Below are 18,262 nucleotides of genomic sequence, written 5' to 3' on the forward strand. Positions count from 1 at the left end.
CCCGTCGCACCCCCTCCCCCCGGGTGCTGGCTCCATGTCTGTGTGACCGGCCCCAGGGGTAGAGTCCAGGCCCGACGCGGGGCGGGCCGGCGGCGGCGGCGGCTGAGGTGCGAGACGGCGGCGGCGGCGGCGCGGGCACCGGCCCCCCAGCGGGAGGATGAAGCGGCGGAACGCCGACTGCAGTAAGCTCCGCCGTCCCCTAAAGCGGAACCGGATCACCGAGGGCATCTACGGCAGGTGAGCGGCGGCGCCCCCGCCCCCGCCGGCCCGGCCCCGCGGCTCCCAGCCGGCTCCGGAGGGGCCCGGCCCCGTTATGTAACCCCGACTAGGCCGCACGCCCGCGCCGGGGGCTCCCCGGAGGAGCGCTGCCCGGGGGTCCCTGGCCGGTCCGCTGGGGGCGCGGGCGTGGCGGGGGCTGCCGGCCGGGCTGGGAGGGCGCGGCGGGCGCTGGCCCAGGGAGCCGCCGCGCCGCCGTTGGGAGGGCCCGGCCCTCCGGGGGGAGGGGCGGCGAGCCCCCTCCCCGCCCGCGCCGCCCGCCCCGAGGGCGGCTCCCGGGGCCGACCGGCCTCCGCACGCCCCCAGCCCCGCTCCCGCCTGGGGGTCGCGGGCCTGAACCGGGGGGCGCGACGACCATATGCACCGGGGGGAGAGGCTGACAAAGTTAGGAGCAGACAGCGGCCCCGTGGCCCCCGGCAGACTGGGCAGGTGGCCACGTTGCCTCTTCTGTCGCCTTCTGCTTCTCTTATGGGATCTCAAACTTGGCACCGAGGGCTGAAGCCAATACCCCCAAATCATGCTCTGTGGCCCCGCTCCAGACTCAAAAGGAGCTGATGATCACTTTCTCAGCAAACATTATTGTGACAATTTCAAGCAGGTAGTTTTCTTCAGATTTAAAAGGGATTTTCTCCAAACTCCCCCTTTTTTTTTTCCCACTCCAAAAGGAAAGCAGTGTCTGTTTAACTGGAAATTGAATTCGGTACTCTGAGAGGGAGAAGGACAACAGGGGGCAACTTAGTGACAGTCACAGCTTCCCTAAGCACAATTTGTGTACCACTGTTATTTTCTGGTTCTTCTCAGAATGTTAATTCTAAATGGTACTTGTCTTGAGAAAGAGCTTATTTCAGTGGAGAAGTAATTAATTTACAGAGGAGAATTCTCAGTATGTGGATATAGGCTTAATTGAGTCCTCATGGTGTTCTACAAGCTAGCTTTTCTAGCTGTGGGACTTAGAGAAATATGTGAGGTGGCTGATGACACCCAAGTTGTCCTAGCATAACTGTACACCTTGCACATGCTGTTGTTTACACATGTGGAGTGATTGCTTTTCACAGGCAGCTGATTGATGTAAACATTTGAGGGTTTCTTTCTTTCAAGTTTAAAAGCATTAAGAAGTCAAAGTAAAAAGTTCTGGGATATATTCTTATGTAATGAGCCATAGATCATAGGAATAATTCATTCATTCAACAAAGGTATACATTATGTGCCAGGCCCTGTTCTAGCCAGTAAGAGTACAGCAGTGAGTAAAACAGGCCAAAATCCATGCTGAATCAGTCAAACCTGACCATATTAACTAAAACTGTGAAAGCAGTCGATTTAGTGGGTGGGGGAAAGGTCTCTTCAAGTTATACACACCATAATTCTTGAATTAAAAAGGCCTTTTTTCTTGGCTATTGAAAAAGATTTGAACAACTTAATGTTAATAGTGACACAAGAATAGAAAAAGCATATTAAACGGAGTTGGTAGACCAAGGACAACTGTGGCATTTGAATGGCTGCTGTTTTCAGTAACATATGATGCTGTACCTCCATTTATAGCAAGAAGGTTGGGAATCCCATATTTACATGTCTTTGCTTGTATTTCAACTTCTCTTTGTATTTGAACAAATATGCCCAGTTGAGTACCTGTGCCATAGTAGCCACTCGGTCAGTGGGAATCAATGTAAAGAAGTGAATTCATTGTCTAATGAAAAGCTGTTATTTTACTGATGATCTTTTGGAATCTGAATTCTTACCCTAAAGGTTAATAGTAAATATCCTATGCAAGTTATTCAGAGTTTCATCTGTAAAATTTTAAAAAATCAACAGTGCTTCAGCTTTCAAATCTGTGTGCTCTCCTCTGTTTGGCATTGTTTAAGTTAAATGTTAATAAAAGACCTAAATATATTTCTACCTATCTTTCCTGTTGGAGCATCATATATCAAATGAACATGCTCAGTTATCTGTTTCTTAGTTTTTATTATGGAGTATCGGACTGAAGAACCAGATCGTAGTTTTGGTTTTTTTCCTCTAATTCTGTTTTTAAAAAGATTTAGAAAATTTCCAATTATTTCTAAAGCAAACAGAATGAGGGGTTAGTTATAAATCATGGTGCCTGAGGAATTGTGACTATCAAACTTCTGTTGATGATCAAATTTAAGTCTATACTAAATTGTTTTTCACACCATCTATTGCCCATTTTGTTTCTCAACATCTGGCCAATTTTGGACTCATAAAACATAGAGCTTTGTTTTTTTTCTGAGGCTCTGTTGACAGTTTTAACACCCACTATCTACTGTTTCGTAGTGTAACCTTTCATGGACTTATTATTTTCAGGTTCTCAGTCTGTACAACTTTCTGAGCCTCGGCATAGCCAAGAGGTAGCTGTGGTGAGGAGAGCGCTGGGCCGCTGGCGTGAGGAGACCTAGCTTCAGACTCTCAATCCCGGCTCTGCCGCTCTGGGTGGCAGGGCATCCGCAGCGTTGATCCTCGGTTCCCTCCTCTGTCAAATGAGTTTTGAGGGCTGGAGAAGATAACGTACAGTTTGTGAAACTCTTTATAAATTTTAGCATGCTGCACAAACATTATTTGCCACGTTGTTATCCCATGTTTGGTTTATTCTTTAAGGAGGCAGGAAGGACTATAAGATTTGGTACAACTATAAACAAAAGTCGAGTAGTCAAAACAAGGAGTCAGTTGCTGCTTGGTTTTGCTGGAAAAAATCCTGTTGCCGAGACGCTTTTAATCATGGGCTCCAATCCAGCAACTGTGACTGAGGTGATTGTCAAATGATATCATTATTGTCAGTGTGATGGCTGTGATAGAATTCTGCTTCAGGATCAAGGGAGAAAGAAAATGGATTTTAGACATTATATTAATGTTAGCTACATTTAGATATATGCCCATCATTTGAAAACTGAAACATATAGAAGTATGTTATTCCAGTCAAGTTAACAATCAAGAATGAGAGAAAGGAGACAGGAATGGTGATCATTTTCTTTTATGTTATTCAGGGCTGAAATTCAATGTTATTTAAAAAAAGTTCTGAGCCAACACAGAGCCTGACACAGAGTAGGAATTCAGTGCTCAGTAAATTCTGAGTGAGTGAATTATTAAATAAATGAATATAAGCTAATCCATTCCACTCATTTAAGAACCTGCGTTGTTCAGGGAATTATGGAGGATACAGGGTAAGACATAGTTCCTTGTCTTCAAGGAGTTTGTAGTCTAGTAAGCCATAATAATGCTCTCTTAAATTTTGTACAGTGGTTTTGAGGTTCCGGAGAACTTTGAGTTCTGTTCAAGTAAAAATATTTTTGTTGAATGAAATTTTAGCGTGCTGTTTTAGTGGTTCACCTAATGTATGTTGCCCTGTGCTATTTTATGAAGTGGACAGTCGCCACCAAGTGAGGGAATATTTTCTAACTCAAATGAGATAAATACAAAAGTACTTTGGAAATAATGAAAAAAGTTATTAATAAAAGAAAGTAAAATGAATAACTCTACTTAATTATTACATGTCAGAGGTCCTTGGGTTTTATGGCTGTGATTCTCTCCCTGTGTCTGCCTTCACACACGCACCAGACACTCCAACAGTAATATCTAATTACATGCAGTGATTCTCTAGGTGAGGGGAGTTGGAGTGCCGTGTAGTTTTCAAAAGTCTTAAGGAGATTCTGTGTGGTTCCCCCACCTTTCACCTTGCCATGCTGCCCACTCCCTTCCTTCTGAGAATCACTGGCTTTATAATGGGAAGATGAGGAGATAAGGTGTGGTGAGTAGACAATAGAGGCAGAAACATTTATGTTTGAAGTCTCTGCAGTTAAAATTGTTACTTAACCAAGTAAGTATAATAAGAATTTTAAGCGAGGCATGTGTTTTAAGCTTCAGGAAACTATTTTATATCTTTGTTACTAGTGGTTGATGGAAACACCCCTTCTCTTGTGAATTTTTGAATACTTCCTGTCCTCCTCTGCTGGGTTCTGCTTTAGTGTATTGCCTGAAGCTTAGGCAGGGCAATACTGTACCTGACTCTTACATTTTTACAGCTTAGTTCCTTAAAACTAGGACTGAGGACTCAGGACTTCCCTAGTATATATGATACCTTTTCCCATCTTTATTTCAGAGAAGAGTTTTCTGGCCTTTGACTTTTTAAGTGATCAAAGTTTGCATCCTTCTCAGCTTCCTAATTTCCCTTTTCAGACTCGTGTGTGAATAATCTGGTCTCCAGAGATTTCACTTTACTGCCTTCCTGCCTCCTTAATGATGTTTCCTAAGCTGAGTTTTAGATTCCTTTGGGCTATGCTTATTAAAGCCACTGGAGGCTGGCATGACCCTTGGCTGCCTTGATTGTACATGTGTTCTGCAACTGAAACCCCAGATACCAATGTTGCAACCTCACGGCCTAAAAGCATTTTGGTAATCTTGGTAGGCTGTAACTTCAACAATGCTGGACCTGACATAAAAGTGATAAATTGGGTATTGTTTTAGAGGGGTATTGGGGAAGGGGGTAAGTACAATGGAGAAATTGAAATACTTTCACTAACCTTTCCAGCAAGGTGTTTAGCTAAAGCCTTATATTTGTGGTTTCCATGACATACCAATCTGCCACACTGAAATTTGTACTTAATTTTTGCTAGTAGTGTACTACCGTAAAAAAAAAAGTGCTTTCCTCCAACTCTCATTTATGATTCTTCTTGTCTGAGCATTCTTGGCAGGTTAGTTTCATTAGATGTTTTGAAAATCCCTTTAAATTGCTGCTATAAGTTGAGGTGGGGAAAAGAGGGAACCTGATCTATTTCAGATTATTTGCTTAAAAGCTTCCTGTTTTATCAGTGATATTCTCCTTTTTCTTCACATTGATTCCATGGCCATTCTTGAACCTTACTAGATTTGGAGATTGATTTTAACAGTACACTTAATAACTTATTAATTATTTTCACGTTCTTGTTATATGCCTATGTGTTGTGGACCCAATCCATGTTATGTAAGCGCTTACATTTCCAGAGTCTTTTTCTGTGGCCATTTCTCCCAGATCTCCCCACTCGTATTAACCCTTTGGTGTTTTACTTGTGTGTATGTGTGTTTTGTTTTGTTTTGTCATCTTCTACGCTACCATCCAGGTGATACTTAAGGGGATATAACAAGATATATGTCTTACGGAGTCTGGAGGGTCAGATAGAAATTTTACAAACATGGTTAAGAGCTCAAAGTTAAATACTCTAGTTGGGTTACTTTTCTTGATAAAATTTAGTGTGCTTTTCAAATATACTGATTACTTTATTCTCTAGGCTTACTAGATTTGGGTGTAATTATTTTAGTTGGATTGTTTTCAAGAAATAGATCCAGAAGAAAAATAAGTTGGCCGCTCAACAAACTGCATAAGTACATAGCAACAGTGGAAACACATACCCTTTGCTAGACTGTTTTTCCATCGTGGATTTCCTCAGATTTCCTTAAGGTCTCCCACCTTCAGGCACATGCATCCTGGTAATGGAAACTTTAAAAAATGTAATCAGTTGTTGAGTATATTGTTTGAGGGTTTATATCTTTACTTTGACATTTACTTATCTGACATCAATTGGCCTCAGCTCATGAACCTTCCTGTCATCCCCAGGCTTAGAAGCCCCTTCATAGCACTGGACTCCATTTCTTTGTTCTTTTTTCTCTGCTGCCCTTAAGAATGATGAGCTCACATTGAGGCATGGGATTGTAACATCAGAAATAATTTATCTCTCACCCCATCTCCTCTGTCGCCTTGTCTTTTTTAGAGGTTTTGCATTTAGTAGATTGAAATGGTGCAGCTAGTCCACGTTAGGTGTATCCGTAGCCAGCGCTGATTCATGGGAGCTGTTTGGGCTCTGTTTCCTACCCCACACAAGCAAGGTGGCTAGAAATAATGCTACTCTGCTTTTACTTTGTCTTCAAAACACTTTTAAAAACCAAACAAGCTGCTCAGCGCTGAAGTCAGCACTTTGCCTATCTTGTAGTGAGGACCCCTGAGCTCTAGAGAGCGTGAATGCCATGTTCACGGTCAGACACGAACTCCTGTCTCAGCTCAGAGAAATACTAAGGCTGAAGTCTTCTTTCTCAGATGTAATAAGTATTATTTTCTGGTCTTTTTCTAGGCTTGACAAGCTGCACCTCATGCACTGTTCATTGTGTTTCTGACTTTTTAAAAAACTAAGTTATCTTCTTTTTAATTACATGTTTCTGTATTACAATAACCATTCTAGGAGTGTGTATATTGTTGGAAAGCAGTTTGAGTTGTTCCATCTTTTGTGCCATAGTTATTTCTGTAAAGAACATTTGACTTAAAAATTTTTTTCTGCGGAGCTTCATAGTGTGTTTACAAATTCATAGTTTGTGAATTAAGATACTGAGGGTTTATTCTTTCATAAAATGTCTGCTCATTTTTTAAAAACTTTGAGAATTAAAGAATTATATAACTTGAATATGTATGTAGGAAGGGATATAAAGAAGGAAAATATTAGTTTTGAGCATCTTGTGTGAGATGAGAAAGTTAGTGTGGTGGATAAGCATATGGGCTTTGCAGTCATGAACTTGGGTTCAAATAATGTCCCTGACACTAGTTATGTGATCTTGAACACATCATCTGCCTACTTTACCCTTCAGTTTTCTCCTCTGTAAAGTGAGGATAGTAAATAATATTACCTACTTTATAGGATTGTTAACAGGATAATTGAGATAAGTCATGTAAAATACTTAGCATAGTGCCTGACATGGACTAATTGCTGAAAAAGTTGCTTGCTATTACTACTGTTGTTATTATGTTTTTATCTTCATTCTCTTATTTGGTTGCAGTAAGGGTATTAGCTTCAGTTTCACAGGTGAGGAAACCGAGGTTGTGGGAGGTTTAGTTACTTGATAGACCCGTATCTGTCTAACTCCAAAGTCTGTCCTCTTTTTGTTTTACTGTATTGTGCCACTTCATCCTTTCTGAATGGTGTTTATGTGTAATAACTCACATGATCCTCTCAAACTCTCCACTATATGTAGGGCAAGTGTCATTGTCTTCATTTTCCAGGTGAAGCAACAGATACCAGGAGTTTCTTATGCAAGGCAATTAAATCTTTTTTCTTTCTCAAAATGACAATTTCTCCTCTATTAAATAAAAAAATCAATATAGACATGACAACAGGGCAGAATGTGATCCTGGACCAGGATCAATCGATTGATCTATCTATCTATTGCTATAAAGGATATTAGTGAGATAATTACTGAAATTTGAATAAGGTCTGTAGATCAGATAATAGTACTATATCAATGTTAATTTTCTGATTTTGATAATTGTGCTGTGGTTATATAAGAGAATATCCTTATTTTCAAGAAATTTAGGAGTAAAGGGGTATTATGTATGCGAATTATTTTCAAGTGGTTCAGGAAAAAAAATTATGTATACATATATAGGGAGAGAATGATAATAGACACGATAAAATGTGTTATCATTTATGGAATCTGGGTGACAAATATAAGGGAATTCTTCGTACTATTTATGCAATTTTTCTGTAAGTCTAAAATTATTTCAAAATGAAGAGTTAAAAAAATAAAAGTAACACATGCTTGTTATGAAAAATTAAAGCAGTATGACAATGTATGAGTATAATGTAAAAGGCCTTAGTACTGCTGCTCTGTGATGATCACTGTTATGTAATTTATAAGTATAGTTCCTTTTTTTTTCTGTATAAGCAAACGTTTATTTCTTTCTTAACGAAATTAGGATTCTGTTCTAGTTTACATAAAATTTTCCACTTAATCTCATCCATTTCTTTACATAGAAATTCACCTTATTTTTTTTTGGCAGTAACACAGCATTCTGTGTAAAATTCACTCTGTTCTCTGCTGTCTCCTAACTCCCATTTCTGTGCTCTTTCAACAGTGCCCTGTAGCCTATTAGTTCCCTGTTCGTTGTGTTTCTTTCCTATAAAATGGTAATAACTGCTCTGCTTATTTCGCAGTGGTAACAATAAAATGAGATAATTGACATGAAATGTTTGGAAAAGTTACAAGTGTGATATAAATGTAAGGTGTGATTAGGTAGAAGATAATTACTATTGAAGATAGGAAGTGTAATACTTGACTTGTTTATGAAGTGAATTTCCAATGTTTATACAATGTTAACAGAATTTTTTTAGGGCGGGTGGGTTGCTTTCTTTCTCCTAATGTGCTGCTTCACCCCTCTTCATCCCAAAACCCAGAGTCCATGCTGCTGAAAGTGTTTTTGAAGCAGATATTCTAAAGCTCCAAACTCTCCAGTTGCATTAGTTTACGGTACCTGCCCTTGATATCTCTGTAGTCTATATAATCCTTTATAAAAATACTATACCACACAATTCTTAAAAGCTTGTTCTTAGTGATTTCCATTTTAGGGTTTTTTTCCTTTTACAATGGGCATATTTCATGCTGTTAAATTTGTCGTTGCAGTGGCTGTGTATGTATATATGTATCAGTCTGTGTGAGTATGTATGTGTGTAATTGACTCTAGAAAGGTTCTCTTTGCAGTCTGCAGGAGGCCTGGAATAGAAAAGAGCAATATGGAACAGCATAGGTCTTCTCAGGCTGCTCGCCTTTTCTGGATTTTACACAAGGGTGTGGTTGCAGAACATAGCAGTGGTTCTAGTCCATTTTATCTTGAGGCTCATGCACAACTTTCTGTAGTCCACCATTTCTTAAATTTTTTTGTCTCAGGACCTCTTTACACTCTTAAAAATGAGAATCCCAAAGAGCTTCGGTTTATATAAGTTATATCTATCAATATTTAATGTATTAGAAATTAAGACAGAAAAATTTTAAATAATTACTAGTTCCTATAAAAGTAACAGTAATAAACCCATGAGAAGAGTGGTATGGTTTTACATTTTTGCAGATTTTTTTAAATGTCAGACTTAATGATGTTAAAGACGACAGAAGACACTTTGAGAACCCTCACTGTAGTGAGAGCCAGTGGCAGATAAGCCAAATGGAGTGATAGTCTGGCATCCAGAGCAAGGCTGGTTCGATTCATTTCTTCCTAAGAACAGGTTGGAAGCAGGTGCATGGTAATCCTTCAGGCGGAAGCTGTGTTTGTTATCTTTGTTGATGTTGCTTTGTTCAGACACCCTTCCCAGTCACCTGTGCATCGTCTCTCCCTCTACCTGCGTTGTAAGTGTGTACTTTGATAAAAGCCCTGCTGTTGGTCCCAAACACTCTTGTGCATTGCAGGTCATTGATTCAACAAATATTTGTTAAGCTCCTGCAGTGTGCAAGGTGTTATGCTGGACACTGAGAATAAAGCAGGGAACAAAATGGACAGCTCCTTTGTTCTTGTGGACTTTACATTTAAACAGTTAATTACACAAAATATTATATAATTACACAAAATATTCTTATGGTATAGGATGCTATGGGAGCATATAATGAGGTAACAGTCTTTACTTTGGGGTCAGGGAGGCCTATTTTGAGGAAGTGATGGTCATGCTGTGTGCTTAAGGAAGAGTGGTAATGGAAGTGCTTCATTTAGTTTAAATTGTACTTAAGTAGGTGTCTTGTCTGTGACTCAGAAGGAAATGTAGAAAATGGAAGAATTAACCCTGAACAATTTGAATGTTCCCAGTTGAGGGAAGGACAGCTAGCAGTTGGGAGATAAGTACTGATTATCTGAGTTGATTGTTGTCTTCTTTCTGAGACATTGTGGAATTCAGTGGAAGTTCTATGACAATGAGAAGTTTATACTATAGACTAGTACTTCTCAAATTTTAATGTATGCACAAATCATCTAAGGATCTGGTTAAAATGCAGGCTTAGATTAAATAGACCATCTTCAGGGGTGGGCCCTGAAAAACTGCTTTCCTAAAAAGCTGATACGTGATGCTGATGCTGCTGGTCCATGGACCACACTTTGAGTAGCAAGACTATAATTACGCATAATAAGACCAGCAGAAGTAGCGGCTGGACAAATATTCTAGAGGTGATGTCCAGTAGGGAGAGGTGTTTGATAAGAGAAGACAAAGCAGTTTGGTGCAAGAAGTATCATGCTACATACTGAAAGCTAAAAGCGACTCGCAGTTGCTGTTACAGAGAGGACAGGAAAGCTAGGGATTGAGATAGATGACCACTAGCACAGCCAGTGAAATATTCCACAGAGTCATTTCTGTGGTGAGGCCCGAGTGAACTAAATGGCCGTTAGTCTGCCTAGGGAAAAGGTCAGGTACTGAGGATTGATGGCCATCCTGTGGTAATTATGTGGGCTCCAGAAAATGATCTAAGTGATGAGCAGCTAGAGGTACTAGAGAGAAGGTGCACTTTACTTGGAAAAAGAAGAATGTTCAGTACTACTTCTCATTAATCATAGATGATTAATCTATAGATGGAGGGTATGGCTAGATAGATTCAGGTAAAAAATGGTTGTAAATGGCAAGGGTAGGAATAGAGTGGGGGGGAAAAAAGAATCTTATATTTAATATCCACTTTGAAAGAATCACCACCATTAAGCCTAATAGTTGCATGTCTCTATTTCGCTGGTACCCAGAATAGAAGCTGATAGCACCATCAGAAGACATTATTGGTCTGCCCTTGTTTTACTACATATATTATTAAGGAAAATATCTTTTTGCTGCAGTTATGCTTTAAATTTTTATTCAAGATATTTTATAGTTATTAGTAAATTTATTTGGATCAGAGACTTAAAGTAACATCAAGTTAGCCATAAGTCATTTGATGAACTGTATATATAAAAATATTTTATATTTAATCATATATTCTTCATGGTTTAAAAGAAATATTTTGAAAGGCTGTAATGGCTTAAAACCCTGTCTAATTTTCTCCCCCTTTAGAATGTCATCTCATTGGTTTTGGCAAAATCTTACGACTTTCAGAACATGGAAGGAAAGGAATTAGCGTTTCTACGCTGATGAGCAATCATTCTGGATTACTTGTCTTTTAACTTTTCTACATGTGCCTATATAAGGATAATGGGCATAGTTTACTGATAGAAGGCTAAGTGAGTACTGAATCAGGAAACTGTCTTAAACTTTCTAAAACCTTGTAAGACTGAAATGAATCAATAAAATTCAAGACTAATCCTACAGTAAAATCAACTTTGTTAATTAGGTTGCCTCTTGACTTTTAGGGGCAGGCCCACCTTTAAAAAAGGAGCCTAAGTTACAAAGCTGTGAGGGTATGGCATATATTTGTGAACTTGAAAGATCAAGTTTCCTTAGATATCTGTACTTCTAAACTGGACTCAGTAAGAACTGGGTATCAAGAAACATCAAAGGTATGAAAGCAGTTGTTTGAAAAGAAGTGAAATACTTAAAAAGGGACCCCCTTGAAGTCACAGAGTTGAAAAAAAGTAGTCATTGTAACAAACATTATCACTTCTGTACTGCCTTAGGTTTACATGATTGAGTTATCAAAAAGTATTCAACAGGCTGCCATTCTTTGGATAATGCTATATAAATAGTGAAACGGAATGTTGCTGGCTAGACTGGGATGCTGCCATGCCTTGAGCATTTGGGACAGAGAGCAAGTTGGTGGTACCTTCTCCACCTGGGGCATGGTAACAACTAGACATGATGAGGTGCCCGTCACATCCATTCAGCTACATTCCAGAGACAGCCCATGGGGAAAAGGATTCATCAGAGAAGTAGATACGTTTTCATGCCATTTCTTAAATGGCTTAGGAACATGGAGGAGAGGCTATTATTTCTTCTTTAAAACCTAGAAACAATGAAAAATCCTTTCAGTTTTAAAGCCAAGCAGCTTAGAAATCGAGTTTCAAACTAGATTTGTGCTCCTGAATGCCTGCATGACTCAGTTGTTCCTTCTAATATGATTTGCCTTGCTCTCCACTGGATCAGTGATGGATTAAATGAGTGGGACTGAAGGCCTCGTCCTCATCTGGCAACATGACTCTAGTGAAATGAAACTATAAAAGGTGGAACTTTGGATTCAAACCTGTGTTCTTCTAGTTTGCCCTGGGCTCCTCAATTCTACAGCACACCTTTTAGTTGAAACTTATTATCAAGCCCCAAGAAGTTCTACCAAGAATTAGTGTTAGAAATTGACCCTGGGGCCGGCCCCGTGGCTTAGTGGTTAAGTGCGCACGCTCCGCTGCTGGCGGCCCGGGTTTGGATCCCTGGCGCGCACCGACGCACTGCTTCTCCAGCCACGCTGAGGCCGCGTCCCACATACAGCAACTAGAAGGATGTGCAGCTATGACATACAACTATCTACTGGGGCTTTGGGGGAAAAATAAATAAATAAAATTATAAAAAAAAAAATAGAAGAAAGAAATTGACCCTGGTTGCAAATTATTTATCATTATGATACTGTGTCATTAAGGGTCATATGTGTCTATTCTTGACATCTTTTACCTGTGTGGCTTCAGAGGGCACAGAAAGAATCCTCAATGCTGGATCCTGCTTTCGTTGTTTCCCCCCAGGTATATGTTTTTTTGTACCTTATTTTTTTGTGTGGGTGTGTATGTGTATGTGTGAGGAAGATCAGCCATGAGCTAACATCTGATGCCAATCCTCCTCTTTTTGCTGAGGAAGACTAGCCCTGAGCTAACATCCGTGCCCATCTTCCTCTACTTTATATGGGACGCTGCCACAGCATGGCTCGACAAGCAGTGCGTTGATGCGCGCCCAGGATCCCAACCGGAGAACCCTGGGCCTCTGCAGCGGAGCATGGGCACTTAACTGCTTGTGCCACCGGGCCAGCCCCTTTTTGTACCTTATTTTAATATGTTTCAAAATTATTTATTGAAAGTCTTGATTTTGTTGTTGGTGGTGTATATTCAAACAGCTAATTTAATCACATCAATATTGGAATGTATGCATTGCACAACACCATGCAAGGTTGTAGCCCAAGTCAAAGTGAATTTTAGGTATTTCCAATCTGTATAGCTTAGAAAACCTTTTTTAAAAAAATACCTGAATTTAACCTGCTCTAGAATTGATTGGGTTAAGGACATAGAATTAGGGGCTTATTAATAGATAGAATCTGAAGGCTTCTATTATTTATTTTAGAACTAATGAACTAGAAGAATGGACTTTTAGATTATGTGAAAAATAATAATTTTTTTATCCATGTCTTTACCTAGTTTTGAGCTACTGCAGTGCTTAGATATGTGTTCTGACTGGCTTGTCAGAGTGTCCTTCTGTTTAACCTAAGTCCAGAGGGAACTAAGAGCACACATTTACATCTCAGCTAGAGCAAGGCTGAGATGCTGTGGGATTTTTTCTTTAATGTACATTTTTGTACCCTCACAGCCCTTAGTAGTGATTGGCATCTGCTCCCTAAGTTAATTTCTGCCTATTTGGGGAAGTAATTTGGTTCTTGTTTGGTTAACGCAGATGAATGCTACAGAGAGGCAAGAGGAGAGAGGAGAGAAAGAATTCTTAAGCATGTAGGGATATGCATCGAGAATTTCAGAGACTCCTCAGACGGATGTAGAGGGGTGGGAAACAGCAAATTTGAAGCCTTTCAACCGTGACATTTTCTTCTAATGAAGAACAGCTTGAAAGCTGTAATTTTGAGAGTGTTGCAGTATTTTGAAGTCAGACACTTAGCACATTTTAAAATAGTGGTGAGATTTAATTTTTTTTTTCCATTTTAAATGGAATTAAGCATTTTTGGTCACCATCTTATTTTGATAGTTGTGGTCTCAGAATCAACACCAGAGCTTGTAAAATTTAGATGGGCCATGGCGGCGTCTCTTTTTCTCCTTTATCTCCATTGTTTTCATGGTATATGAAGATATCTTTTGTCTCTTAAACAAAATAGTGCCTTTTCTTTTTCTACTTCTTCACAAATGACTTTGAATTAATTTGTTATTTTTGTGTTTTGCAGTACATTTTTATACCTGAAATTCCTGGTAGTGTGGGCACTTGTCCTCCTGGCAGATTTTGTCCTGGAGTTCAGATTTGAATACCTGTGGCCATTTTGGCTTTTCATCAGGAGCGTCTATGATTCCTTCAGATACCAGGGACTGGTATGTTTATTAATACATGTTTTTCAAACATAAAGGATTTAATTACCCTTCTGAGAAAATCTTCTATAACTGATAGTGAAACTGTTTAAAGTAGATTTTATTAACAATACTTAGGAGACTGTATTGAGCTAATGGGGTCTGTGGACTGAAACTGGCCTCTAAGACTATTTTATCTGAACCCACTGATCAAATCATTAGGTTCCCTCCTCCCCTCCCATTCCAGTGAGAAGAAGAGGAGGGAGAGCGGGAGGACTTGGGGAGGGAGGTGGGAGTGGAGGAAGCAGTAATTGCCCAGTCCTACTCTGAAGTACTTCTGAGGAATTAGGTTAGAGTTAGAGCAGTGGTTCTCAAACTTTCTAGTCTCAGGACCCCTTAACACTCTTAAAAATTATTCAGGACTCCAAAGAGCTTTTATTTATGTGGGTTACATCTATCCACGTTTCCTGTATTGGAAATTAAAACTGAAAAAAATTTGAATACTTACTTATGAATTCACTTAAAAATAACAATAACAAACCCATTATTGTTAATATAAATTACATTTTTTTAATGAAAAATAACTATATTTTCCAAAACAAAAAAAATTAGAAGATTGGCTACATTTTTGCAAATCTTTTTTTTTTTTTTTTTTTTTTTTTGTGAGGAGATCAGCCCTGTGCTAACATCCGCCAATCCTCCTCTTTTTTTGCTGAGGAAGACGGCCCTGGGCTAACATCTGTGCCCATCTTCCTCCACTTTATATGGGACGCCGCCACAGCATGGCTTGCCAAGCAGTGCGTCGGTGCGCGCCCGGGATCCGAACCAGCGAACCCCGGGCCGCCGCAGCGGAGCGCGCGCACTTAACCGCCTGCGCCACCGGGCCGGCCCCTGCAAATCTTTTTAATGTCTGGCTTAATGGGAGACAGCTGGATTTTCATATCTGCTTCTGAACTCAGTTGATTGCAATATCCACGTAGCTTCTAGAAAACGCCACCGTACTCCTGAGTGAATGAGCATGAAAAAGGTAGATAAGGTCTTAGTATTATTATGAAAACAATTTTGACCTGGAAGACTCTCTGAGAGGATCTCAGAGACCCCTTGGGATCCCCAGACCATGTTTTGAGAACTGCTGGGTTAGAGCAAGGACACAAGCCTGGGCTTGTTCCCTTGGTTGACTTGTGGTTCTCTTGTGTCCCATAGCCACATCTTAAACCTGTGACTCTTCTACCCAGGCCTGGTGCTTTGGTCAGAGCAAGTCCATGCATTGAAAAGATGGATTTGAGCTCATGTCCTATTGGTAATAGATAGTGGTGTGTCCAGAGGAAGGCAGCATTATTAAAATTATTAATGTCATCATAATTCTTACTACTGTTGTGGTTCATCTGTGTTCCAACAGCCTATCTTTAAGAATGTTTTGTGAGGAGAGAGGAGCCTTTTCTGTGTTAAAATTCTAGTTCTTTTAGGTAACCCACCTGTGGAGTTCAGATGAACTCAATGTGAACCAACCTCAGTTTGTCCTGGTCCAGTTCTTCCTCATGATTTGAGGCCATAAATAGAATTACTCTTTAATATTAAATTAACCACTACTTTTTATATGGCTGATTTAAAATGTTTAAAATTTCCTGTTGTAACTTGCTCTGTAGTTATTGCATGGTAGTTCAGATTTTGTCCAACATGCTTTTAATAATCTCTGTTTGAAAATAACGAGTTCTAAGATGTGTTTTTTATTTTATTTTGTTTTTCCCTATAGGCCTTCTCAGTATTTTTTGTTTGTGTGGCATTCACGTCAAATATAATATGTCTGCTGTTCATCCCCATACAGTGGCTTTTTTTTGCTGCTAGCACATATGTGTGGGTTCAGTACGTATGGCACACAGGTAAGTCTTAATGGTGTCTTAGGTGGATAGAAATCTTAGATTCAAACTTTTTTAGTGTGGTGATTGCTTTGAATAAATTATTTAGAGTTGAGTTTAATGTGGACATTTTAAAGTTGCCTTTTCCTAATAGATTATAATATACCTTTAAAATATATTTTATCTGTTTTTCATAATTGAATCAAAAGTTGAAGCCTTTATGATTTGACTTCTTGATTGTAGGCATTTCAGTTACCAACTCTTATTATGAAGATATCCATTTTTTTAAAAAGTTAAAGTGATTTCTATTTAGGTAGACTGAAAGACAGTCATGTGCCAAATAGGAAAAATGTTCCTGGAGTTTCAGCATTGAAAAGAATGTCAGAGGTCATTTAGTTGAACCCTTATTTGGTACAAGCATCCCCACAGCTGCCGGCCCCGTGGCTTAGCGGTTAAGTGCGCGCTCTGCTACTGGCGGCCCGAGTTCGGATCCCGGGTGCGCACGGACGCACCGCTTGTCCGGCCATGCTGAGGCGGCGCCCCACATACAGTAACTAGAAGGATGTGCAGCTATGACATACAACTATCTACTGGGGCTTTGGGGAGAAAAAGGAGAAGAAAAGGAGGAGGATTGGCAATAGGTGTAAGCTTAGGGCCGGTCTTCGTCAGCAAAAAGAGGAGGATTGGCGTGGATGTTAGCTCAGGGCTGATCTTCCTCACAAAAAAAAAAAGGCTTTCCCCAGAAAAATATAGGGAATGTACAAAACTTTTCCTTAAAATTTCAAGGGGCCTACAGACCATTTTCTCAAGCCCAAACACTGGACCCCCCTGCAGTAGAGCCACACTGAATGAATGTAACCTCCCATCCACGTTAATATTTCTTTAGAGATTTAAAGACACTGTCGTATCCTCTCAAGTCTTTTCTGTAGGCAAAACATCTCTGGTTTCGTCAGCTTCTCCTTGTATGTTATTTTAAGCACTTTCACCATCCAGATCCCCTAGTTCTTAGTTATTCTCTTAACCAAAATGTACTATTTCAGGTGTGTTCTGACTTGAGTGGAGCTACACAGCCACCTTCCTTCTTCTTAGAGCTATACTTTTGCTATTTCAAACTAAGATGAGATGAGGTGTTTTGACAGCTCTGGTCCACTGAGGAAGCCTGAACATGGGATGCATGGGGATGTGAGGATTGGCTCTCAGATCATCAGGCTCATCTGCAAAGCTGCATGAAACTTGATTCTTAGGCCCAGCTGCAACCTGTAGCATTTTGACCACCGAGGGAGCGCTGACTAATGAAAGCTCTCTGGAGCAACCTTCATCCTCTTCTCAGAGCTGCTAAGAGGATGATGTTGGCTCATGTAGAAGACACAATTCAGCTCTGTGTTTTAAAGTATCCACTTTGAGCATGGTTTTCTCCATCTTGAGCACTCTCTCATATCTGACTTGATTTATAAGCTAGCATGACGGTTCCTCAGTCTGCTTTCCTCTCATTAAAGTGATTTTTCTTTATACCGGTTTTTACTTATATTTCCTTGTCCTGGGCCTCAGTTTTGAGTGAGTTGCCATTTACACTCGCCATTCTCTCTAGGTGTCAATTTACTCTCTGTCATATGAAGGTGGAGTAATCTAGATAATGTCTAAGGGAGCCTTCTAGCTCAGATAATCTGTGGCTCTGATGAACCGTAATGATTTCCTAAATTACTTTAATAATGTCTTAGTAGTTGAGAAAAAACTACTCATAAAACTATTAATAGAACCTATTGGGAACGAGCTCAGTGGTGACCCACAGGGCAGCAATGAAGCTGGGGTCATAAATGATACTGGCCTCTCTATAGCTCTAGGCTCAGAAATGCGTGTGGGAATAGCTAAGTTGTGAAGTATGTTTTAATTTGGAATGATTAGTCCAAACAAACAAAACAAACTCTCTGTTCTCATTGGGCCTGACAAATATGAGTGCAGTTTTATAACTTGGGATTAATTTCTCTTCCAATTGTTAAAAGTTTAAATTCTTTCTTAAGAATATTAGGAATGGTTGATGAAATTATATATTGCCACAAAAGAATGATAATTTTATATCATAAACTTTTTTTCCTTGCTGTTAAGAGGAAAAAAACAGGATACAAAACTGTGTATGTACAACGTGACTATTACACTTGCCCAAAGATATTTCCAAGGTGGT

At 39.9% G+C, this 18,262-nt stretch overlaps 1 protein-coding gene across 1 annotated transcript in view; it reads left to right on the forward strand.

Moving 5' to 3' along the window:
* Nucleotides 1–18,262, forward strand: part of MACO1 (macoilin 1) — a 53,112-nt gene continuing 34,850 nt past the window's right edge. The window contains exons 1-3 of the mRNA XM_058553267.1: nucleotides 1–237; nucleotides 14,110–14,251; nucleotides 15,981–16,107. Coding sequence (XP_058409250.1) covers nucleotides 158–237; nucleotides 14,110–14,251; nucleotides 15,981–16,107 — 349 coding nt within the window. The 5' untranslated portion in view covers nucleotides 1–157. The remainder of the gene's footprint in view (nucleotides 238–14,109; nucleotides 14,252–15,980; nucleotides 16,108–18,262) is intronic.

The sequence above is a fragment of the Diceros bicornis genome, chromosome 13 (genome assembly GCF_020826845.1).
Source record: "Diceros bicornis minor isolate mBicDic1 chromosome 13, mDicBic1.mat.cur, whole genome shotgun sequence".
Classification (NCBI taxonomy): Eukaryota; Metazoa; Chordata; class Mammalia; order Perissodactyla; family Rhinocerotidae; genus Diceros; species Diceros bicornis.